This window comes from Thamnophis elegans, chromosome 4 (genome assembly GCF_009769535.1).
Source record: "Thamnophis elegans isolate rThaEle1 chromosome 4, rThaEle1.pri, whole genome shotgun sequence".
NCBI classification, from domain to species: domain Eukaryota; kingdom Metazoa; phylum Chordata; class Lepidosauria; order Squamata; family Colubridae; genus Thamnophis; species Thamnophis elegans.
In genome coordinates, this window is record NC_045544.1 from 24,723,426 (window position 1) to 24,748,287 (window position 24,862).

Below are 24,862 nucleotides of genomic sequence, written 5' to 3' on the forward strand. Positions count from 1 at the left end.
AGCAGCTAAGACAGATTTCATGGGTATAATGTCAATAATTAACAATAGGATATTAAGCTGAACCATGTAGTAAGGAAGAATAACTAGAAATTAGGATCCAAACATGAGGAAAAACAGTATTTGCTTCAAACATCCTTTGTTTCTAACACTGGTAATAAACTCAAAATTAAAAGAACACTATCCCTAAATTTAATCTTCCCCATTTGTATGCGTACTCCTTTGTCGACCAAATATAATAACTACAGATACGCACTGGAAAATTCTCAGAAGGAAGATACAAATCTGTTTTGAAAGCTATTTGCAGAATGCTATTAGGGCAGAAGCTTCTACAGAACTCCAGCTGAAAAATATCAGGTGCAAAGAACCTGCACTTTTATTGTCTGATTCTGGGTAATGAACATATGCTTTGGAACACATCATCCATGAGGCAGCCAACATTTTTAGAATATTTAGGAAAACTGCATGACTGGCTGTCGGCACATCTCCCCCACCTAGCTCAATGATCAGGTTGGTTTTGCTGATATAGATGTGCCAAAGAAAATATACTACTGAAATTGTTATGTTTGATTGATGGGGGAGGAAGAATTACTATATGTATGTAATTATGGTTGAATGTTGACAAACTCTCTAGAGTTCTCTTGCAATTTTTATTTGGAGTCCAGGGTTTTCTGGTCTTTGTAAGGAAGGAACTCCATAACAAACGGGATGAAGAATGTTAAAAGGTTATTCACATCCTTCAGTTCTAAAGAATATTTATCTGCTATTTTCTCAGCAGTCCATGTCTCTGGAGAGCGTTGATGATTGTTGAGAAGAGTCAAGGCTTCCTCTATCAAGACTTTGCCTTTGGGAACAGCCTGAATGTCCAGATAATTGAACTGTCCATCTATTAGCGGCCTGTAATCTTCCTGCTTACGTAGGAGATTTCTCCCTTTTTTCTTCTAGAAGATGGAGATAGAAAAAAAAAATTAGAAATATGTTAGCCAATGTTCTATTTCTATTTTAAGGAATTTATTTTTCATATAATCACCTGTAACAAAGTTTTGAACTACAGTTAATCCTTGGGTTACAAATGATAATTGGAACTGGAATCTCCATTGCTAAATGATGCAGCCATAAAGCAGAAAGTATCATGACTGCAATGGTAGCAGACGTTGTCATTGTTAAGCAAGGACTGTGTAGATGGTTAAGCAAGGACTCACAAGACCGCATCATGTTTGCTTATGTTACCGAAACTTTGTTCCAGATAAGTAGGCGGGTAGGTCCCACAGGTGGGTGCTAGAGTGCAGGGTGGGCAGGTGCTGGGGTAGCCACTAGAAAATGCAGTCAGGCACTACAGAGTACAGGTGCTGTCCACATGCTGTCCAGAGACTTCTTGGAATAAGAATTGGTGGAGGTGAGTGATTTGCAACCTCCTGCCAGTTTCCCATAGACTTTGGTTGTGAGAAGGTGGCAGGGAAGGTTACAAATGGCAATCACATGCCTATGGGATGCAGCAGGTCTCATAATTGTGAGCTGGTTCCCAAAATGTGATCACATGGTCACAATGGTCACCGATCATTGCAATTCAAGGATCAGTTGTAAGACACACACACACCATTTGATGCTGTCATAACTAGCGTAACTAGTTGCTGATCTAATAGCACTTAGCAACAGTACTTAGACTTATATATCACTTCACAGTGCTTTTACAACCCTCTCTAAGAGTCAGCCTATTGTCCCCAACAATCTGGGTCCTCATTTTACCCACCTCGGAAGGATGGAAGGCTGAGTCAACCTTGAGCCTGGTGAGATTCAAACTGCTGAACTTCTGGCACCCAGCAGTCAGCAGAAGTAGCCTGCAGTACTGCATTCTAACCACTGCATCACCATGGCTCTTGGTCATTAAGTGAGGATTACCTGTATTCTTCTCTTATGAGCCTACCTGGTTTCTCATTTTAAAAAGGTGCCTGGTTATAATACTTGTTATTCTGGCTGTTTAAAGAATTGGAAAGTACCTCAGGGGTATTTGGAAAATTATTACATTAGAACATTACTTATGCTTTTATGCTTTATACTTATACTATAGAGCCGAGGTGGCGCAGTGGTTAAATGCAGCACTGCAGGCTACTTCAGCTGACTGCAGTTCTGCAGTTCAGCTGTTCAAATCTCACCGGCTCAGGGTTGACTCAGCCTTCCATCCTTCCGAGGTGGGTAAAATGAGGACCCGAATTGTTGGGGGCAATATGCTGACTCTGTAAACCGCTTAAGAGGGCTGAAAGCCCTATGAAGCGGTATATGTGTAACTGCTATTGCTATTGCTATGTACAAGATCCCAGATTCATATCTAGGATTATTAGCAAGGTAGAATCCTGAAACCCCAAATGTGGCTGCTATCAGTTAAAGACAAAATCAAGCCAAATAGAATAATAGTCTGGGTTATTATACAGTAGCTTGTTACTTTTTTATTTTCCAATGGTTTTAAAAATCCCTTTCCCACTCAATGCATTTGCCTTCTCCCTCCCTTTATCCTCATGAGAATTAGGATGGGTCTTGTCTGAGATGCTTCCTCAGGTTACAATTCTGTTCTGGACTCAGGTTTCTTTTACCTCAGGTTTCTTTTTCTTGCTAGCAGCTGTTCCTTTTCTTCCTCAATATTATTTTTTTCTTGACTATAATTCAAATTTCTCCTCAGCTATAGGACCCAGTGGGTGACTCTGGGCCAGACGTTCTCTCTTGTCTTAAACATCTCACAAGATTGTTTTGAGTCTAAAATGAGGGAAGATCTAGATACTAAGCTACCTGGAGTGTTTAAGAAGGAAAAAAGATATAAGTGCAAACTTACAAAACAATTAAGAACCTAAACAGCCCTGCTGGCTTAGGCCCAGGCCCTTTTAGTTTAACATTTCTTACATTATCTAAACAAAAGTCTCTAGATACAGGTGCCAATTACAGCAACCCTACTTATTTTCATGGTATCTAAATGCAAGCCTGATTACTTTTAAATTACATTCAATTAGTTTTGGCCAAATGTTGTGGCCTGTCAAGATATCCTCGGTATCTTATTTCTATTTCTAAACGATTATTCATCAAACTATTCTCAATGAAGACTTGTTCTTTGGGTAACCTAAATGACAAGAGGCTTTGCCCATTAACATACAGGATAAAAGACATAACCTCAGAGGTGTATCTTTTTTGAAAAATAAATGATCTAATCATGAGAAAAAAATAGTCTATACATTTCATTATCTTTTCAGGAATCTTAGAAAATTGTAAATGGACTACTTAAATTAGTTTAGTTTTCGTAACTGAAACCAAGCAATTGATTGTTGGGCAAAAAAATTGAAAAAGAAGGAGAATTAATTTTGTCAACCTTGGCAACTTTTAAGATATGTGGACTTCAGCAAACTGGGGAATTCTGGGAGTTGAAGTCCAGATAACATAAAAGTCACCCAGGTTAAGAAACACTGCACCCCCTGTAAGATGATGCCCACTTACAAGTCAAAATTTCAGGCTGGGGAGGGCTCAGCAAGGAAAAAGTGATCTTTCTCTCTCTTTTTATCTCCACCTAGTGGACTGCCAGAAGGAAGACAGTTTTTCTAAATTGATCCCTTGCAGAGGATTTTTGAAATTAGGCTGACCTATTTTATAGCATCAAAACACAAGGAATTTTACAAACTGATATGCTAAGAGATGGGCTATTCTTGCTTGAGAGTTTTAATTGCTATGAAAAGGCGAATAAGCACAGGGACTGCTTGCAGTAGACTGCTGGGTAAAAAAGACTTTCTGATTTTGATTTTGATTTTCTGATTTTGGACAACTGGTTTGTTGATATCAACAGATCATTCCTTGCTATGCTGCAATTTGTTTCCCTTACCGTGTTTTACATTTTGACACTACCAATAATCATTGAAATTTAAAATAAGCAATGCTTATTAAGATATTTTTTTTCAAAGTTCCTCAGAAGCTCCCCAGAAATCTCATTATAGATTGATGTGGGATTTCTCTTAAAATACTACAAAAAGACAGTGGAGGACAGCAATGATAGCAAACACAGCCATGGTATTTTTTCATATAACCTCATGAAATATTAAAATTCAGGCTAAAGATAACTACCTCTGCAACTACAGTTGAGTGGAGGAGAGGGGGAAGAGATGAACAGAAAAGAAAGGAGGCAAAAAAAGATCTGGGACAGAAAGTAGAACAAGCTGCCAGAGGCACAGTGAGGCAAAAAAGAAAAAGGAGGGCATCTCCAAGCAGGACATCCTTCAGCATTTCTTTCTAACTTCTAAATTCTGAGAATAAGCCATCTATAGGCCTTGAACCTAGCTCATCCACCAAATGCATGAGAGTTATCCCCCCAGGCCCATTTATCTCTCTTATATTAAAGTTAACATCAATTATCTTAGAATTAAGAGAGAAAGCCCTATTAAACACAGCTAACATTATTTCTGAATAATCTTCCAATCTATAAGCATCTTCATGTCAGATTCCAAATACAAATTAAGTTATTCAGAAGTGCTTACATTTGAATACAGGTAGTCCCCTGACTTACGACTACAATTGGGACCAGCATTTCCTTCGTTATGCAAGAGGTTGTTTACATGAGTCCCATTCAATATTAGGACCCCTTTTTGCCATGGTTGTTAAGCGAATCACTGCCGTTGCCAAGAAAATCCAGCTTCCCACGTTAATTTTGCTTGTTGGAATCTGGCTGGAAAGATTACAAAAGGAGATCACATGATCGCCATTTGTAACCTACATGCCCTGTTGGTGCAGTGCTTGGAATGCAGTATTGCAGGCTAAGTCTGCCCACAGTCTAGAGTTTGATCCTGACAGAGCTCCAGGTTGACTCAGCCTTCCAACGTTGGTCAAATGAGGACTCAGATTATTGCGGGCAATATGCTGACTTTATAAACCTCTCAGCGGTGTAAAGCACTATGGGACCAGTATATAAGTCTAAGAGCTATTCCTATGCCAGGATGCTGCAACCATCATAAATACAAATGCCAAGAGCTCAAATTTTGATCACAGGACAACAGTCCAAGTCATGGATCAGCAATCTGTGGCTCTGGAGCTGCATGTGGCTCATTTATCCCTTTGCTGCAGCTCCCTGTCATCAGTCAGCTTCACAATTGATAGGACTTTTGGTTAGGACAGGTAGGGGAAAAAGGATGCCATGCTAAGAGGAGACTCTATGGGGAACTAGGCTTCTGGTTGGCTCCAGAATTGAACAGGGGAGGGGACTTCCAGTTAGGACCTTTGAGGTTCTTTGAGTGTTTAATGTTGCCGACCCCTGGTGTAAGTGCAAAGAGCATATGTCACTTTTTTCAGCTTTCTTGTAACTTCAAGAGATTACTAAATAAATGGTTGCAAGTCAAGGAGTACCTGTGAGAGTTTTCAAATTACCAGGAATTCTGATGCATTTGCAGTTCATTACCAAAATAAAGGCAAAACAGAATTTTGAGCAGGTGAAATAAAACAAGATACCTGGGGAATCTGTGAAAAAGTTTACACAGATCGATCCTTAAATGTCACTGGGAATGGGAAATGTATAAAAGATTAATTCCATTCATAAACTGAAAGAAATATCAGGCACTGGCTTGTACTGATATGGGTAACAAATCAATATAAGAAAGCAAAGACTATTTAGACTGTATCATGAAAAACTTCTTTTGTCCCCAGGGTGCTATGTAAAGCTAAATTATCAAAGTGTGTGTGCATTTTAAGACTTGGTAACTCACTTGCAAGCCTGGATCACTGGAATCAACACGGACATCCTTCAACAAAGTAAGAAGCTTTTCATCTTTTTTCTTTATCTCTTCTTGGATATTGGCAGACCCTGAAGAAAATAAACATAAAACCCATAACTTTCTGTTTTTACAACAAAGTAGAACAGTTCCAACAGAAGAGAATATATGTAGCTGAGAGCTGAACTGTGAAATTCTTGGTGCTCTCTGAGCTTGGCTATTTAGCTGCGGAATTTTCATTATCCAACTAGGTCCATGATGGCGAACCTATGACACACGTGCCACAGATGGCACATGGAGCCATTTCTGAGGGCACATGAGGCGGTACCCTGTCAGCTCCAGCAGCCAGCTGATTTTCGGTCGTTTTTCACCTTCCGGAGGCATCCCTGAAGTCTCTGGAGGGTGAAAAATGGCCCATTGGGCAACCCGGAAGTCCATTCCCGAATTTCCGTGTTGGACCATTTTTCGCCCTCCCCTGGCTCCTAGAAAGGCTCTGGAGCCTGGGGAGAGCAAAAATGGGCCTTCTGGTCTGACCGGAAGTTGGCAAATGGGCCATTTTCAGCCTCTGGAGAGTGGGGAAGGCCATTTTCACTATCCCCAGGCTCCTAGAAAGGGTCTGAAGCCTGGGGAGGGCGAAAAACGGGTCCACTGTGCCACTTTGTGCCAAAAGTGGGGAGAGCATGTGGGGGGGGGCGTGCACGGGGGGAAGGGCGCATTGGTGTGGGCACACTCACGCATGACCCTTCTGTGCTCCTCCCGCTTTTGGCACACAATGGCAGAAAGGTCACTGAACTAGGTAATTTATCAGTGCTAGTAAGTGTGGGTTTGCTCCTCATTTATATATAGTAGCTTGTCTTGACAGGGTTAGTAGGGTGTGGCTTTCTCCCTGGTAGTTTCTTGAATAGGATATTGTTTTCTGCTTGATTGTTTGTCTCCTTACTAGTTCCTTGAAACAAAAAGCCAACATCCAGATAAGCAGACATCGACACAATCAATCAATCAAGCATAAAACAATACCCTAATCAAGGAAGTACTAAGGAAAAAAATAACATCTCTGCCAATACTAGCAGGGAAAATTAATGTAAATAAATAGAAAACAAACACCACTCTCAGTAACACAGATAATATTACCTAGTAGATTAATGAAATGTCTGAAAGCAAACAACCTCCGAAAGCACCATGGACTCCACAAGAAGGTTCTAAATGAAATCATATACAAAAGTTTATATGTGCATTTACAAACACACACACACACATATTCAGGCTGCTGAACTGCATTTGAAATAGCCTCTACTCTTAAAAACTTGAAAACAATTATTCCTCTAACTTGGGCCAGAATCAATTAATGTGTGAGGTCTCTGTCAACTGTACAATATAATGGAGACATGGAAGACAAGGGGCAGAGTGTTTTTTTTATGTAGTTAAGCAGGCCTGTCATATTAGGACAGGGGTCTCCATTGTTGCCAAGGTTGGAGACCCCTGCCTTAGGAAATAAATTCTATTCCTAATTCTTCCTCAGTATATTATATTCTTTTTCTACCCATCTTACTGACTTTCCATTTTGTTTTAAGTGCTACATTTGTAGGCATGTTTAGCTAAGGGATTATGATTTAGCTTGTGGACATTGTGGCTGAATGAAAATTAGAATATAAGTCTTCGACTCTACTGTTTTTAGTGGATTTCAGCTGAAGAACATATGTCCTGACCGTAACAGGATGATGCCCGCTGAAATTAATATAGTCTCAGGAAATTTCCTGGCCTGGGTCATTCAACTTCCTAAGGATGCCCTCATACCATAGGCCTAAGCTGCTTGACTCCTATAAGTAAACTGGTTGGAAATGAAGCTGGTAAGGGGAATCTCCCCCTAGATTTCAACCTGTTCTGCTTTGGTTATGTTACATTGGCAATGGACCTTTAACGGCTAGACTTGCCTTCTTTATGCCTCCCACTAAGGTACCACTCTCTTTCCTTGGATGGATCTTTGGGGAAACTGGATTTCCACTAACAGACCACCGTGCTCTTACCATTTTCCTGTCATGTAGGTTGCCAAGGGAAAACAATGAAACCTTCTCAATTTTCCTAGAGAGGAAAAGAAGGAGCCACCATATCCTTGATTCACTGTGAAAGAAGAAGTCCAATTTCACTAGCCTACTGCTAAGATAAAGATGGTACCGGAGGGGGGGGGGGATCCAGAGGTTCACTATCAAAGTCTCTTCAGAAGGGGACAGGCCAGCAACCCAAGACAAAATGTCCACCAAGGGATCGATCAATGGTCAAAGAGGAAAAGGAGGAGGCACTTCTGCCACAGCACACAGTAGTGTTTGCATCACAATGAAATTAAGTGCAACAGATAAACTGGATAGCACCACTTGCGCCAACACAAATCAGAAAACATCATGGCACAGCAGGAAAAGATAGGTAGAAGTTGTTTTCCAGTGGGTTGTGGGTGGGTAGAGGTTGATGACATGTGTTCCAGCCCTGAGCAATGGTTAGTCACCCATGTGGCCGGACAGGTCAGTCCGAGTGTCGTTTCTCTGGTTTTACTTTAGCACATTGCATAAGCTAACTGATTGTGGCTTATTTAACCACGGTTAAAGAAAGCAGGACAAAGTGTGTTGTGTGTTGACTGATCTGTCTGGAGCTGGAAGGAACAGTACAGGTAGTTCTTGACTTACAACCACAACTGAGCCCAAAATCCCTGTTGCTAAGCAAACATCTGTTAAGTGAATTTTGCCCCAATTTTGCCCCAATTGTTAAGTGAACCACTGTAGTTCTTAAGTTAGTATCACAGTTGTTAAGTGAATCTGGTTTCCCCGTTGATGTTGCTTCTCAGAAGGTCGCAAAAGCTTACACATGATCTCAGGTCACTGCAACTGTCATAAATATGAGCCACTTGTCAAGCGGCTGAATTTGGATCACATTACCATGGGAACCCTTCAATCATCCTAAGTGTGAAAAATGGTCACAAGTCACTTTTTTCAGTGCCGTTACAACTTTGAACAGCCACTAAACAAAGTATTGTAAGTTGAGGACGACCTGTATCTGCTTCTTTACAGGAGCTATACATTCGTTCTTTGCAACAGGGCTATTTCGAGTAGAGTGTCAGCCAGACAAAAAAGGAGATATTGTTAAATCATTTGTATATTTACGTCTGTACTGATGGAACCTGAAGACCTTCATAGAGCTGCGGTGGCACAGTAGTGCCATACTGCAGGCTACTTTTGATTGCCAACTGCCAACAGTTCACCAGTTCGAATCTCACTAGGCTCAAGGTTGACTCATCCTTCCATCCTTCCGAAGTTGGTAAAATGAGGACCCAGATTGTTGGGGGCAATAGGCTGGCTCTGAAACAGCTTAGAGAGGGCTGTAAAAGCACTATGAAGCGGTATATAAGTCTAAGTGCTATAAACAGCCAGAATAACAAGAATTATAACCAGACACTTCTTTTAAATGGGAAACCAGGTAGACTCATAAGAGAAGAATACAGATAGTCCTCACTTAGTGACCAAGAGCTGCGGTGGCGCAGTGGTTAGAATGCAGTACTTCAGGCTACTTCTACTGACTGCCAGAAGTTCAGCAGTTCGAATCTCAATAGGCTCAAGGTTTACTCAGCCTTCCATCCTTCCGAGGTCGGTAAAACGAGGACCCAGACTGTTGACTCTGTAAACCGCTCAGAGAGGGCCATAAAACACTGTGAAGTGGTATGTACGTCTACGTGCTATTGCTTATTGCTGTATCCACGCTCTGTCTCGGCATCCTTGCACCTCAACTGCCTCCCAAACTACCGTTCCCAGCCTCTGCCCATTATCGGAGACGCGCATGCGGCGGCTGCTAAAAGTCAACCAGTCCTTCCAAAGGCAGAGCTAAAGTGCGGGCGCGGTTTCCAAAACTTGGGAGCGGAGCGAGGGGTCGCTTTAACGTCACCAGCGCCTTTGACCTCGGAAATCGCGGTTGCTTTTGCTTCTGCAGCTCCCCAGCCCGGGGAGGACAAAGCCTGACTACGAATATCCCCTTCCTTTGCAAGATCTACTCCCAAGGCTGGGGCTCCCTTAGATGTAAAGGGAAAGGAAGCCCTTTGCTCTTTATGGACGCCATGCAACGGAGCTGCCCGGGGATATTCCCTGGTGGGCCGGCACCTGGTTCCCTCCCTCCCTCCCCCAAATGTCCTTTAACCAGCCCCTTCTGCAGCAGAAACCAAAGGAAGCGGCGCAGGATGTTTCAACCATCCAGCATGCATTTGCGCCCTGCTGAACTCACAATCCGGCGTGGCTGCGACGGGGTAGTGCGGGGCAGGCGTGGGTTTGCTCTTGCTGATTTCCCGGTGCGCTCGGTTTTCCAGGTTAAACTTGCTAAGCACGCGGGTCACCCTGGCGCCCATCGCACCGGCTCACAGTGTGTCGACGGGGAGGTGTCAGTCTGGCCTTTGCGCAGAAGACCGCCGATCGGAGGCCAGGCCGCGGCCGAGGGCGCCGCTTAGTGGCGCGGAGGTCGCGTTGTTTTCTAAAACAAAGTCGCTTTTTTTTTTCTTTGTGGAAATCCGAAGCTGTCGCTCGCCTTGTTACCAACTTGAGCCCGACCCTTCTGTGATATTTCCCCCATCCCACGTGTGAACCAGGAAGGTGCGAGCTCGAAACTTTGCAATCCTACTAGGGTTGGGAAGACACAGACGATTGGAAAAGAGGACACACACTGTTTATCTTTCTGGGCGTCCATGACAAGTATTACAGCGAAAAACTGCAGAAGGAAGGGAATAGAATAGAATAGAATTCTTTATGGGCCACAATGTGGTTGGACACACAAGGAATTTGTCTTTGGTGCATATGCAGTCAGTGTACATAAAAAGACATGAAAAGATACATTTTGTCAAGAATCATAAGGTACAACACTTAATGATTGCTATAGGGTACAAATAAGCAATCAGGAAACAATCAATTTCAATATAAATCTTAAGGATACAAGCTATAAAGTTACAGACTTGTAGAAAGAAAAGAAAAGAATGAACGAACCACACCTTTAGTATCAGAATTTCAATTGCTGTTTTTCCTATAAATCTTTATTTTTCAAATACATGTTAATGATAATAGAGAATCGACAGGAATGCTCTTCAAATTTCACCACAGGAACCTATGAAAATCATGTTATTATCTAAAGACTCTTGAAAGGGGATGGACTGAAATTGATTGCTGATAGCATCAGGAAATAAATAATGTCAATCAAGGCTGTTGAATCTGTCAACAGATGAAAGAAAACACATTTAATTTTAGGCTTATAGCTGCTAGACAGAGAACATAAGGACGTGTCTTCCTTTTGTTAGACATATGGTAACCTTAAATTCAAAGCTACCTAATGAGGAGTAACACAGCGGGGCTTGGTGAGAGTACACAGTTGCACAGGATTAAATTATGTAAACAATTGTAGAGAACTGGGGGTCTTTTAATCTGGAAGATTTATACTGTCTTTTTAATTTTCCCTACTTTAGTTTCTCCCAAATGATTTTGCTCACTGAGGATGATGGAGGTTGCAGCCCAACAGATCAGAAGAACACCAATGTTGCAATGTCAAATCAACTTTCCAGAGGCTTTGGACTTCAGCACCTATATGCCTCAGTTTTGTTTAAAGTCTGTAGATATAGGAATTGTAATTTAAAACACTTGGAGGCCATCATGTTACAACCTAATTCCTTCACAAGTGCAATGATCATAATTTTCTATTGCAAACTTATTCCCAGTAAATATTGAATGTTGTGGTTTTGAACTACTGTACTGCTTAGAAGTGCATAATATTACATGCTTTTATAAAATGAGATTGGTTTTTTTGTCCAGGTGTCACTTATAGAATAATTTAGTTACTAATCATTTTTACCTTCTATTCAGAAAAAAGAGATTTTGAGAAAAAAATTCCAAATATTATCAATAGGAAAATCAATAAATGCAAATGTATTGATCTGTAGAAGTAAACATTCCTTTTAGTCAAGTTCATCTACGGAAAACTGCACATTAGGTTCAATTGCTCATGGTTTTCTTGGCAATAGTATGATAGTTGCTTGCTGTGACCTTGTTAAATACCTTTAAAAAAAAACACTCTAATTTACAGTCCTGGGATTTCCTGGTGGTTCCTATCTAAATTTTTATCAGTTCTATCCCTCTAAAATGTCAGAATTAGCAGAGATGGCAAAATTGACTTGTCTGATTAGAAAAAGGACGATAACCATAATATTAATGACTAGAGACTCCTTATGGACTTTTTGTTAAAAAATGAATTTGTGATATATGTGAGTTTGATTATAAAAAAGGCTCAGGCTATCGAAATAAGGAAATTATGTTGTAACCTCAGAAAGACAGAGAAAATATAAATGCATTTTATAACTATTGTCAAAAAGATTGGATGTCACTTGTTCAAAACTTTTCTTGCCTTTTCTTTTTTTTACACTTTTTATTTACCTAATACTTTTGTTTACTTTCTTTACTTTTTTCTTCCCAAATTTGCCTTCTCTTTAATCTCTTAAGCATTTTAAAATAAAATTTATATATAATACATAAAGAAATAAATAATTAGGTCTATCCCTATGTACCTTTTTTAAAAAAGATAAATCAAAGTTGGTTAGAGGCTGTTGGTTAGCAAAATGGGTTTTTGAAAAAAATGAAAAAATATATAGTTTCTTAGTGTAACATGAAGAACTTAATGATGTCTGGAATAGAAAAAACACTGGAAAAAATGCAAAAATTGCTAGGTGACAGCTGATAGAAGGAAACATCAGATGGAGCTGACAGTGTCAGGCTTTAGGATTAGCTTACACAGTGGTGTGAAAAGTTGTTGGATGTAGTAAAACTTCATTATTAGTTTTTCATGCCTTATTTTCATAGAATACCATTTCAAGAATCTTTGAGGGCTAAATTGCCTGATAAATGCAATAAGTAAGAGAAAATTAAACATTGAACTAATTAGAGTTTTTTTTTTTTTAGAGTTTTATTTGGCATTTATAGGCCGCCCTTTTCCCTGAGGGGACTCAGGGCGGCTTACAACTCGTGGGAGGGAGTGCAAGACAAAACATAAAATTTGTAAATAAAATAAAACAGTAAAACACAACATTCATTCAGCATTCGGGCGGTGTGGATTGGGATCTTATCCCCAGGCCTGACGGGATAGCCAGATCTTAAGGGCTGTGCGGAAGGTCTGGACGGTGGTGAGGGTACGAATCTCCACGGGGAGATCGTTCCAAAGGGTCGGAGCTGCTACTGAGAAAGCTCTCCTCCGCGTAGTCGCCAGTCGGCACTGACTGGCGGATGGAATTCGGAGGAGGCCCAATCTGTGCGATCTGATGGGACGGAGGGAGGTAATCGGCAGAAGGCGGTCTCTCAAGTATTCAGACCCACTACCATGGAGGGCTTTATAGGTGGTAAGTAGCACCTTGAAGCGCACCCGGAGATCAACAGGTAGCCAGCGCAGCTCGCGGAGGATAGGTGTTATGTGGGCGAACCGCGGTGCGCCCCCAATCACTCGCGCGGCCGCATTCTGGACTAGCTGAAGTTTATTCAGCAATCTAATTCAACAAAACATAATGTGGTTTGGCTTGGTCTAAATATTTGTCCTTTGAATGAAAACTAGTTGCACAGCCCAAAAAGTTATATTTAATATAGTAGAGTAATCAAACTAAAAAGTTCTTTCCGATATGTGGAGAAAGATTCAACCTACATAAATTATTAATATTTTGTTTTAGATTTTCTTTGTTTTTACCTGTAAAATAAGAAGTTTTTAAAGAGAAAACTGAGCCAAAGCTAAGCACTTTTAGGTTTGTTTATTTTAGTAGGAGATACAGGTGGTTTTCATTTAACCACAGTAGGAATTTCCATTACTAAGTAGCACAGTAATAAAATGTGATATCATGTGATCATCCTTTGGGACCTGCTGGTTTTCCCTTTCCCTTTGCTTGTTGAAAACCAATGAAAGCTGCAAATGGCAATCGTGTGACCATGGAATGCTTCAACATCATAATTATGAGCTGCCTGCCAAATGGACACTGCAATCTTGTAAGTATGAGAACCAGACATAAGTACTTTTTCAGGCACTGTCATAAATTTGAATGGTTGCTTAACAGGTGGTTAGGTGAGTACTACCTATAGTGGTAATAGCTATCCAAATTATAATAAAATTGTCAAGATTGACTATGCATATATATAGGGAAAACGGTGACCAAATGGAAAAGAAGATGCTACTCTTAAGCCTTTAACTTAGGCCTGTCAAACTCACAGCTCATGGACCAGATGCATCACGTGCTGGCCAATTTAGCGAAGGGGTGGGGGGGAAGTCACAATACCTCAAGTATAAACTTGGTACACAGATGACTTACTCTGGAAAAAAATACTGCTTGGGTAAGACACCCCTAACACCCATTGGGGTGTGTGTTCTGTTAAGATACAGTCTGTTGTGCCTTAAAATGGCTTCTACTGTACTGCTATAAAATGGTTTCTACTGTACAGTGCAGTGGAGTTGCCATGGTAATAGCTTCATAGTACTCCACAATGGGGCTCCCTCTGGTAAGGGAGGAAATCCAACATTAGAAATTATGTTTGGTCCGGACATTTTCTCCCTATAAATAAATACCTGGGCAATGCCAGGTTATCAGTTAATTGAATATATAAGAACTCTGTTTTCTCTGTTGTGTGCCCATATTCAATAATCAATAGGACATATAGGCAAATAAACCGGGACTCACATATATGATGGCACATCTTCTGTTTATCTACTAATAAATGTGAACCACAAATAATGCATATTTTGGTCTGGGTTTACTTGTTGCAAAATTTGCTTTGTTTATTATATCTGGAAAGCACAATGACATCATGATACTTCTTCGGTGTGGTAAGTTGTTACACAAGTATCTAGCCTTAAGCATTTCATTGTTGGTCCTGCCGAGTGCAAATCCTTACAATTTGTTTTTTCCTGCATTCTTTTGCCAATGCAAGTGTTTCACATGGATGGTTCTTCAAAGAAAGAAAACCCCTCTTTAAAAAAAAGATGTCTAGTTACAGAATTTAGCTTGGAATTTGCCTGAGGCTGCTTGCCCCGTGTGAATAGAATAAATACAACTAGTCATCAAAAATGACCAGCTTCTTGCCTGTTCTACAAGAAAGATATCTGGTGATATGCTTACATATTATAGCTTTGTAAGTAGTACAATACTAAAGTTAGAAATATAATCTTTGTAAAAAAATATTCTTGAAGTCAATGTTTGCATGAAAAAAAATAAAGATAAGTTTTCTTTAGAAAACAATCAGGTGACAGGAAAGCCCAAGTTAAATGTATCTTTTTTTGAGAAAATTTTTATTGTTATAGTTAAACCAAAAAAAAAATCATCTTACGTTACATCTTGTTGAAAACGTATCGATTGGTTAAAAATATATTCCGTGCGTTTCTTCCACAATCCTTACATATGCTTCATTCAAATCAGGTTGTACATTTTAAGTCAAGAAAGAAAAACTTATGTATTTTACTATCCCTGTACCATAATTCTCATTTAGTTACCATTGTTTAAACACGTTTTTATCTAGAATCATTTATATTAGAAGACACAACCACCTACTGGCATTCATTTGCAATTTCAATAGATCTCCAATAATATTGCACCTTTATAACATATTCTAAAATTAATTCGGTTAAGTAAGATATAACACACCTGTATGTATCATTAAATATTGTCCATTAACATTTCATTGTTATTATTGTAGTTAAAGGTTATTTACTAATTATCTCACCTCTCCTCTCCAGGCCCACACAATATTACAACTTTATAACCGTCTTTAAACAACGATTTATTAATAAGATTTATAGGACTTTTCCCTCAATCCCAAATTAGTTAATTATGTGCTAAGAAAATAAACATTAGACATCTAAGACAATCTAAGAGATATTAACATTTCTACTTGACAATCACCCAAAATATACATTAGCATTTCTATGGCCTGGTTATTTATCCTAACTAGGGTTATTATTTCTCTATTAATATCATAGTAAATTTATGTTAATGGATAAACATTCAGTGGTAATCTAAAACAGTCTATAAGGTACTAAAATCTCTACTTAATAATAATCAAAAATTAGCTAGCTTTTTTCCATCAACTAGCATGATTAACCAGTATCTTTCCAGTAACAAAATGATCTTTCCTCTCTCGCTAGCCGTTGTGTCTATTCTCTGTCCAGGACCTTTCCAGGGTTTAAGACTTCTCTCCGTACTTTAAAGCTTAAACGCTTTCTCATGTGGATTTGTTGCCCTTGAGTTGTTATTAGTGTAAGCTTAACTTTAGTTGTCAGGTTTATTTCTGAGTAGATTTGTCTTATTAACTCCATCTTTTTCGCTCTTTCTTTTTCTCCTACATCTTGGAGTTTGGGGTGGAGCACCAAATTATCAAAGTCACTTTTCCAGCTTCCCTTCTTTCCACCTTCACTCACATTTACTCCATTTGTAAGTTCATCTGAGTTCTTATCTCTGTTTTCTATATTTTCATTCGCTTCTTTAATTTCTGGGGCTGCAACCCGATCATCTTTTTTTGTCTGTCCCATTTCTTGTCAAATCTCTCAAGTCCTTCTGAGATGTTTTGAAGTCCAGCCAAAATGTTTTGAATTATCAAGTTTTCTTCATCTAAGTATTGCTCCATTTTTTAGAGTAAGGAAAAATATAAAGAAAAAGCAAGAAGAAGAATTTGGTACTATCTGCCACTCTAGCCTGTCACAGATTTTGAAGAATACATCTATTTTTATTTTAAATCTTAAACAAATGTTCTTTTATGGTTTTCAAAGAAGAAGGGTTCTAAAGTTTTTTCTTTCCTTTTCCAATTCTTGCCAAAATATTTTCCACACACCACTATTTGTGACCTTGGGTCTTTATCAGGTTTGAAAGAGAAGTTCCAAACCCTTCTGTTGCACAGTCAGTGTAGTCAGAAAAGAATGAACAAAGGAAACATTGTTACAACAGCAAAAAAGCTTCAGACTTGGGCTTCAAAGTGGCAGATTCGACTATTTTAAAACCTTTTTCCTTAAGTATCTTTAATATGTAACAAGTAGAAGAAGAAATGTATTAAAATAAAAAGAGTTTTAATTTAAGCCAAAAAAGTTAAAGTAGTAAAGGGAAATAGAGAAAAAAAGGTCCCTTCACCTCAAGCGGAAAAAATGGAAATATTGCAATCACTCAATCCACAAAAGATCGTTACAAGCAAGAGCAAAAAACTTTCTAAAGCAGTCCAATAGGAATTAAATATGTAGCTTTGTTCTTGCTTAAGGGACTAATTTAGCTTAAGAAAAGAGATTCTTAGGGCAATCTTCTAAAAGAAAAGAAAAAAACCCTCACCAGGTAGAAACACTTTCATTTCTCCAACTATGTCAGCCGGGAGGGGGGGGCTGCATGTTTGCCACCAGTTGGAAGTGCTTCCCTGCGGTCGATCAGGGACTTCGTGATGTCCCTGCGGCCAGAAAGGTCTTGTCTTCCCAGTCACTGTCTCTTCGGGACTGTTTAGGTCCTGCCGGACCGTCGAGAGGCAAAAGTGTCATCAGCGGTTTCGGACAATTGAATCCGCACAATGTAACGTTGCGATGTTGGCTTCTCCTCCCAAGTTAAATTTATCTTCAAGTTCAAGTTATCTTTGTACCTTGTGGTGCGTCTGGAGCAATCTGGAACTGAACACATTCAAAATCATAGAAATAGTGGTAGACTTAGGAGAAACCCTCCCATACTACCACATCTTACAATACTAGACAACACAGTATCAACAGTAGAGACCTTCAAGCAGGGGTGGGTTTCTGCCGGTTTTACTACTGGTTTGCAACCTGTGCGTGTCACTCGCATGCACTGTTCAATGTAAATTGTTCTGTGTACATGCACAGAACAATTTACAGTGAATTGCGCATGCGCAGTCATGGAAATCCAAAATGGTGGCGGCCCAGCGGCGGGGAGAGAACCGATTTGGGGATGTGGCTGCCGGTTTTGTGACCCAGATCTGACTTCCACTACCAGTTTTGGCCAAACTGGGCTGAACTGGCAGCAACCAAGACCTAAAATGGACAACATCAAAAACATTATCAAAAAAGCACAACAAAGAATGTTCTTTCTACGCCAACGCAGGAAGCTCAAACTGTCCAAGGAGCTGCTGATACAGTTCTACAGAGGAATTATTGAGTCTGTCATCTGCACCTCTATAACTGTCTGGTTTGGATCTGCAACCCAAGAAGACAGACACAGGCTTCAGAAGATAATCAGAACTGCAGAAAAAAACAATTGCTGACAACCTGCCTTCCATTGTGGACTTGTACACTGCACGAGTCAAAAAGAAGGCTGTGAAAATATTTACAGACCCCTCACATCCTGGGCATAAATTGTTTCAACTCCTATCCTCAAAACGACACCATAGAGCAATGTATACCAAAACGCAAGAACAGTTTTTCCCCGAACGCCATCACTCTGCTAAACAAATCATTCCCTAACCACTGTCAAACTATTCACTAAGGCTGCATTACTATTACTATTAGTCTTCTCATTATTCTTATCCATTTTCTCCCACTTATGACTGTAGGATTGTAATTTTGTTGTTTGTATCCTTACGATTTATACTGATATTGTTTCCTGATTGCTTATTTGTACCCTATGACTATCATTAAGTGTTGTACTTTATGATTCTTGACAAATGCATCTTGTCTTTTTATGTACACTGCCAAAGACAGATTCCAATCACACTTGGCGAACAAAGAATTCTATTCTATTCTTATCTATTCTATCTATTCAGCAAGGAGCTTATTTCTTTGATGGAGAGAGAGCACAGTTTGTATGTTTAGGTATTAACCTGATGTGCTTTCTTTCCAACATCCTCTTCCTGAACAAGATGCTTGAGGACACAGAGTCTGAATAGATCAAAACTGTTATACAAAACAGATTTTCTTAAACAAATTTTGGGTCCAGTTTTGACATCTAAACTGCTTTGGTCACCTTATTGATCTTCCCTGGGAAAGAGAGAGAGGAGTACATGCTGTTGGTTCTGGATCTCTCTGCAACTTTGGCTACCATATGCCATCGTATCCTGAAGAGGTTATTCCAGCTATATGTAGGTGGGGGGAAATTAAGTGATTACCTGAATGCATACATGTCTAATACAATAAACATTGGGTATTGGCACCCATTTGTGGTTCACAAATAATTATTTTGCCACTAAGAGCAAATGACCACCATGTGACTTTAATTTAGCAATCTATCAATATTAGCATATGCATATGTTGATTATTGGACACTATCTAGTAGTGAATGTGTTATCATAGTGCTAATTAGCCGGTAGTCCAAATCTTAAGCAATGTGGCAATTACTGTATAAAATAAATGCCAATCCTGTGCTAGTTGGGTGTCTATTGTTTGTAGTATTTCTCTTTTAATGATTTCAGACAGACCTCAGGGTGGTGATTCTTAGTACAAGTACAGAGATTTGGCTGAGAATAAAATTGTGACACTTTTTAAAGTGAAAAAGGAGATAGGCAGGCTGCAATTTTAGCTGCATAGCTTCAGCTTCGGTTCCACCACAAATGCGCGCACAACAAAAGCGCGCCTGACTAAACCGCGGTGTCTAAAGCGCGGTGACAAAACCGCGCGACGAATGAGCAACTAATTAGCCCCAAAGCGCGCCGACAAAAGCGCGCCAACAGAAGCGCGCTGTAACGTAACCCTCAACCTAACCCTCAACCTAACCCTCAACCTAACCCTCAACCTAACCCTAAACCTAACCCTAAACCTAACCCTAAACCTAACTGTAAATCTTACCTTAAATGAAATCGCGCTTCTGTCAGCGCGCTGTTGTCGGCGCGTTGTTGTCGGCGCGCTTTTGAAATCGCGGTTTTAGCGCCGCGGTGTTGTCGGCGCGCTTATGACATTCGCGCTTTTGACGGGTCACGTCAGCTTCATACACACTACTAAAGAAAAGTCTAGCAAATCATAGTGTCTTTGTACAGTGTGCAATCTAACTAGCCATTAAACTAGCCCAAAAAAGTGATAGAAGGAAGTATATTAATTGGAGAAGTGAGCTATCATTGGAATATATAATGAGCTAAGGCAGCAGGTCTCAACCTTTTTGACACCAGGGACCAGTTCCGCAGACTCGTGTGTGTGTGGTTTTGTATGCTGCCTGCATGAGTGGATGGGGCTTCATTTGTTTCCATGGCCTGGTTTCTGACATGCTGCAGACCGGTGCTGATTCATGGCCCAGAGGTTGGGGACCCCTGTGGGCTGAGGTGTTCAGATTGCATTAACTCCATTACATTAGGCAATACTGCCAAAAGTAGCTATGATGTCCTTAATGATCTTAGAAAATGCTTCTATATTGTATTTCAATTTAATATTAAGGAATGATTCATAAATGTGTATGTAAGAAGAGCCACAGGATCTGAACAAACATCATTTGTTAAACAGTGGCCAAAGCAATCCATCCAGAAAGATTACAATGAACTGGGGAACAAATTGGGAGGGGGAAAAAGATCCAGTCTTCTCTTACCAGACACATGATGACTCCATCCATAATTTGGTCAGCTCTTTTATATGTTGGATTTGAAAAACTGTAAGAAAAGAGTGACAATATTACAAACCAGTATGTTTACCAATACTATAAAAGGAGAAAGTGACTGAGGTTTCTTTGCTAGGTGTTTTAAATAAGGTTGACCCATGTTATGATCTACAAATACATTTCATTGGCTACATTCACGCATTGTCTAAACAAAGTCCAAACTACAGGTAGTCCTTGAATTACAACCACAATGGAGCTTGGAATTTTGGACATACGTCATTGAGGTCATAAGTTGAGACACTGTGTGACCAGCCTCAATTTTATGACAGTTTTTACAACATTTGTAAGGGGAAACACTGCAATCTAAATCCAAAAGAAACAAATCTCATTTTGTAGTGTAAGGTATATCATAACCATAATTGATGATGTATGGAATTAGATTACAATAAGTAGCAAGTCATGTACAGTAGGTGGTAGTTATATATTACATAAGTGATTTAGCAAAGCAGAAGCATGAATAATGACTTTCAAAATCAATTCAAAATTCTCAAGAGGATAGGTTATAATGGTAATAAAAGAATTAACTGTTATATTTTCTAGATGATTAACTCAGCTAGGAGTAGGAGGTCTAAGATGTTTTCAACCTCTTTTATTAGAAATGTCATTTTTTAAAAGATTAAAGGAAGTACAAGGCTAGTTTTCCTGGACATATTCCTAATCAACAGAGAGGAATTAGGTTGAGGACTAAAGAGGCACTTTGGGGAAACCATGGCTATGTTATATTGGAGATCAAACCGAGGAAGAAAAGCTGAAAGAAGTCAGATGTACATCATGGATTTCAGGAAAGCAAATTTTAATGAATTCAAACAATAAATGGGCAGTGTGCCATAACTTGAAATTTTAAAGCTTGAATAAGCCAAAATAAGAGTTGTTCAAAAATTGTGATAGGGGAAAATATTGATTTAAGACACCTGGATGCAATGGACATGTCTATTTGTTATATTACATTTTTATGCAAGTAATCAAAAATATGTCATTTGTGTAAGTCATGTATTCTCCAATTTAATTAACAATTAGGAATAATAGATACATTTTCTAGACAAGTGGTCCATTAATGTACTGAAAGCAGAAGCATCCTATAAAAAGGACAAATGTGTATATGATTTAGTTATGAATGTGCTGAGATGGAAAAAAAGAGTTGGAAAGGGAATGGAAACAGTGCTGGTAGATATAACAAGTATCAGCTGGTAACTCCAACCAGAGAATAATTCAAAATATAAGAATTTGTGGGGGTTACTTTTGAAAAAAAACGTGGGGAAAGGAATAATGGTGCCTGGGGAGGAAAGGACTCCAAAATGGTATCTTCTCTATACCACAATAGCATCAAAATACAACAATTGTGTACCTTATTTACAGTTGTGTTGCATATTAAGAAAAAATATTTTTACATGATTGAACATGTCCAATGGCAGATTTAAATAAGATTATCTAGGTTTATTCCTGGTTCGCAATGGGGACAGGCGAGAGCACCAGGAAACCCCAGAGCCATAGAAATAACAAAGCTTTTCCTATTGTTGTCAAGGTTACTACATGGATGTCTCTATATCTTTCTTAAGAGTTTGGATCAATTTGATCCAAATCCAAAAGGAAGCCAAAAACCATATATGGACCTATGCAGAGTTAATGAAGCAGATCTTGGGTTCCCTACTTTTCCTTTATTACTTTCTAGTAGAGTGGTTGTTGCTAAACAGTTATTAAAGGAGAAAAGGATTAACATAAATTATTAAATGTTTGTAGTGTAATATGATAATTAAATCAAGAAACAAAAGAAGGAAAAGGAAAGCCTTCCCCAGAACAGCACTTTTTCTAAGCAGTGTTTCACAGTCATGGATTTAAGGCACCAAACTACATATTTAATAAAACATGTTAAGTATTGCTGATCAGGAACATTAGCAGTAAATTATCAAGAATACACATATTATTTAACAATGTGTTCCTGAAAGGTCTGGTATGAGTGAGAGCCAAATGTTTTGTCTTTATCAGATTATTTGGGATGTAGTTATTTTTAATTGGTGATATTAGTCTGAATAAATGTTATATAAGCTTATTCCAGAGAAAATTAGAAGTGCTGAATCTATTATGCTTGCGTTTTATCAATTCACTACAATTTGTTTTTTGTTTTTTTTAATAAATGACAGGGAACAAATTTGTAAAACACTTCCGTTTGCCAAGTAAGAGCTCCATGTTTGTAAGAATGAAAACTGTCAGCTGTCCTTTTAACTCTAGGTGTCAATCTTTATTTAAGTGCTTGCAGTAAAGATATAGCAAAAGTCAATAAATGCATAAATGCTTTTTATAGCTGGATGACAGTGGTGTCAGGCCTTAAAGTAGTTGGTATTTTTTTCTCTCTCCTATGCTGGTTGAGAGAGCATCAACTCTAATATCATTAAAAATGATTGTAAATGAGCTCTGAACCCTATTACTTAAAGCTTAACCATTAAAAAAATCTTAGGAAGAAGTAGCATCATTTTATTAATACATTATCAAACATTTGTAATATGTCCTTTTATTTTCTTAACAGAAATAGAGTTGGAAGGGATCTTGGAAGTCTTCTACTCCAGTGGCCTCCAACCTTTTGGGCACCAGGGACCTGTTTCATGGAGAGTGTTTTTCTGCAGACCGGAAGGGGTGTGGTTTTGTGTGCTGCCTGCCATCCCATGGATGGGGCTTCATTTGTTTGCACGGTCCAATTTCTGGCATGCCACGGACCAATGCTGGTCCAAAGACTGGGGGTTGGGGATTCTTGTTCTAGTCCAACCCCTTTCACAAGCAGGAGACCCTATACCATTCCAGACAAATGGCTGTCCAGTCTCTTCTTAAAAGCCTCCAGTGATGAAACATCTACAATTTCTGAAGGCAAGCTGTTCCACTGGTTAATTGTTCCCACTTTTAGGACATTTCTTCTTAATTCTAGGCTGCTTCTCTCCTTGATTAGTTTCCATCCATTGCTTCTTGTTCTGCCTTCAGATGCTTTGGAGAATAGGATGACTCCAGGGGTGGGTTTCAACCAGTACAGCCCCGTACTGCCATCCCGGATGGTGAAATTTAGCGTGCCTTCCCGTATCCGTTGGTCGGGAGGCCCCATACCGGAACATTCCCTCCCCTTGTTTGCTCTTTCACTCGCCCTGCCCATCCGCACCATGCTGCTGAAAAGTTATCAGAAGAACCAGAAGAAGAAAGAACTGGTGAGTGGCTGGGGGGGAGGATGTTGGGGAAGAGGTAGAGGGGCTGCTAGAAGTGTGTGTGCATGTGCACAGGCTGTGGGTTTTAAAAAACGTCTGAGTGAATCCAGGAAGAGGAAAGAGGCAGAGGGACTGGAAGATACTATAGGAACACACACTTCCAGGCCCTCTGCCTCTTCCCTCTTCCTGGAATCACTCAGAAACTCACAGCCTGTGCGCATACAAGATATTTTTAAAAGTCACAGCCTGTGTACACGCACACACTCTTCCACTCTTTTAAAAACATCTGAGTGAATCTAGAAAGAGGGAAGAGGCAGAGGGGCTGGAAGTGAGTGTGCTGTGCACAGGCTGTTGGTTTTAAAAATGTCTTATGTGTGCATAGGCTGTGAGTTTTAAAAATGTCTGAGTGAATCCAGGAAGAGGGAAGAGGCAGAAGGGGTGAAAGTGTGTGTGTAAGATGGTCAGTAATGTTGAAGACCGGCAAGGACAGCCATATTTCCTCTGTTAGTAGCTGTTTTATTGTTTTGTATTCTTATTTTATTCTTATTTAAGTAGTAAGTGCACAAAATAATAAATTTCCTTTTTTAATATCTTCTTTTTGTAGGTCATTCTTTGGGGCAAAGAATTCAGTGACATCGATTTGGCCACTCCCACCCAGTCACATGACTGCCAAGCTACTCCCACCCAGTCACATAACTGCCAAGCAACTCCTACTCAGTCACATGATGGCCAAGCCACTCCCACCCAGTCACATGTCCACTAAGCCACTCCCACAGAACAGGCCACACCTACAGAATAGGTTCTAAATTTTTTTGAAACCCACCACTAGATGACTCCCTCTTCTTAGTGGCAGCCCCTCAAATATTAGAATATTGCTATCATGTCACCCCTAGTCCTTCTTTTCACTAGACTAGACAAACCCAATTCCTGCAACTGTTCTTCATATGTTTTAGCCTTCAGCTACCTAATCATCTTTGGGGGGGGGGGGGTTGTACTCTTTCCAAAGTTTCTAGTCTACATCTTTTTTATAATATGGTGACCAAAACTGCATGCAATATTCTCAGTGCGATTATATTAAGGCTTTATGAAGCAGTACTAATAGTTCATGTGATTTTGATTCTGTCCCTCTGTTAATGCAATTTAGGATTAAAAATAAGATAATGTAGGATTAGAAATACGGAACAGCTGGACAAATGTTTATTACTTGCACACCATCTCAAGATTGATGGAATAGCATTTTAATTGATGGGTTAAACAATGTAAGCTTTAACTACAGATTTTAAAAAGGCCTTAGCTGATCAGACTTCAACAGATTTATTTCCTAATTTTCCTTTCTATTTCTCAATGGAGGCCTAATTTAGATTAACCCA

General features: G+C 39.5%; 1 protein-coding gene across 1 annotated transcript; it reads right to left on the reverse strand.

The window, feature by feature from the left end:
- Positions 1-350: 350 nt before the first annotated feature.
- Positions 351-10,179, reverse strand: LOC116508533 (NADH dehydrogenase [ubiquinone] 1 alpha subcomplex assembly factor 4-like). The gene is made up of 3 exons (XM_032217182.1): positions 9,984-10,179; positions 5,721-5,818; positions 351-938 (listed from the first exon to the last, which is right to left on the reverse strand). Exons 1-3 carry the CDS (start codon positions 10,102-10,104, stop codon positions 648-650), a joined length of 510 nt encoding a protein of 169 aa, XP_032073073.1. The 5' UTR covers positions 10,105-10,179; the 3' UTR covers positions 351-647.
- Between the last annotated feature and the right edge of the window lie 14,683 nt (positions 10,180-24,862).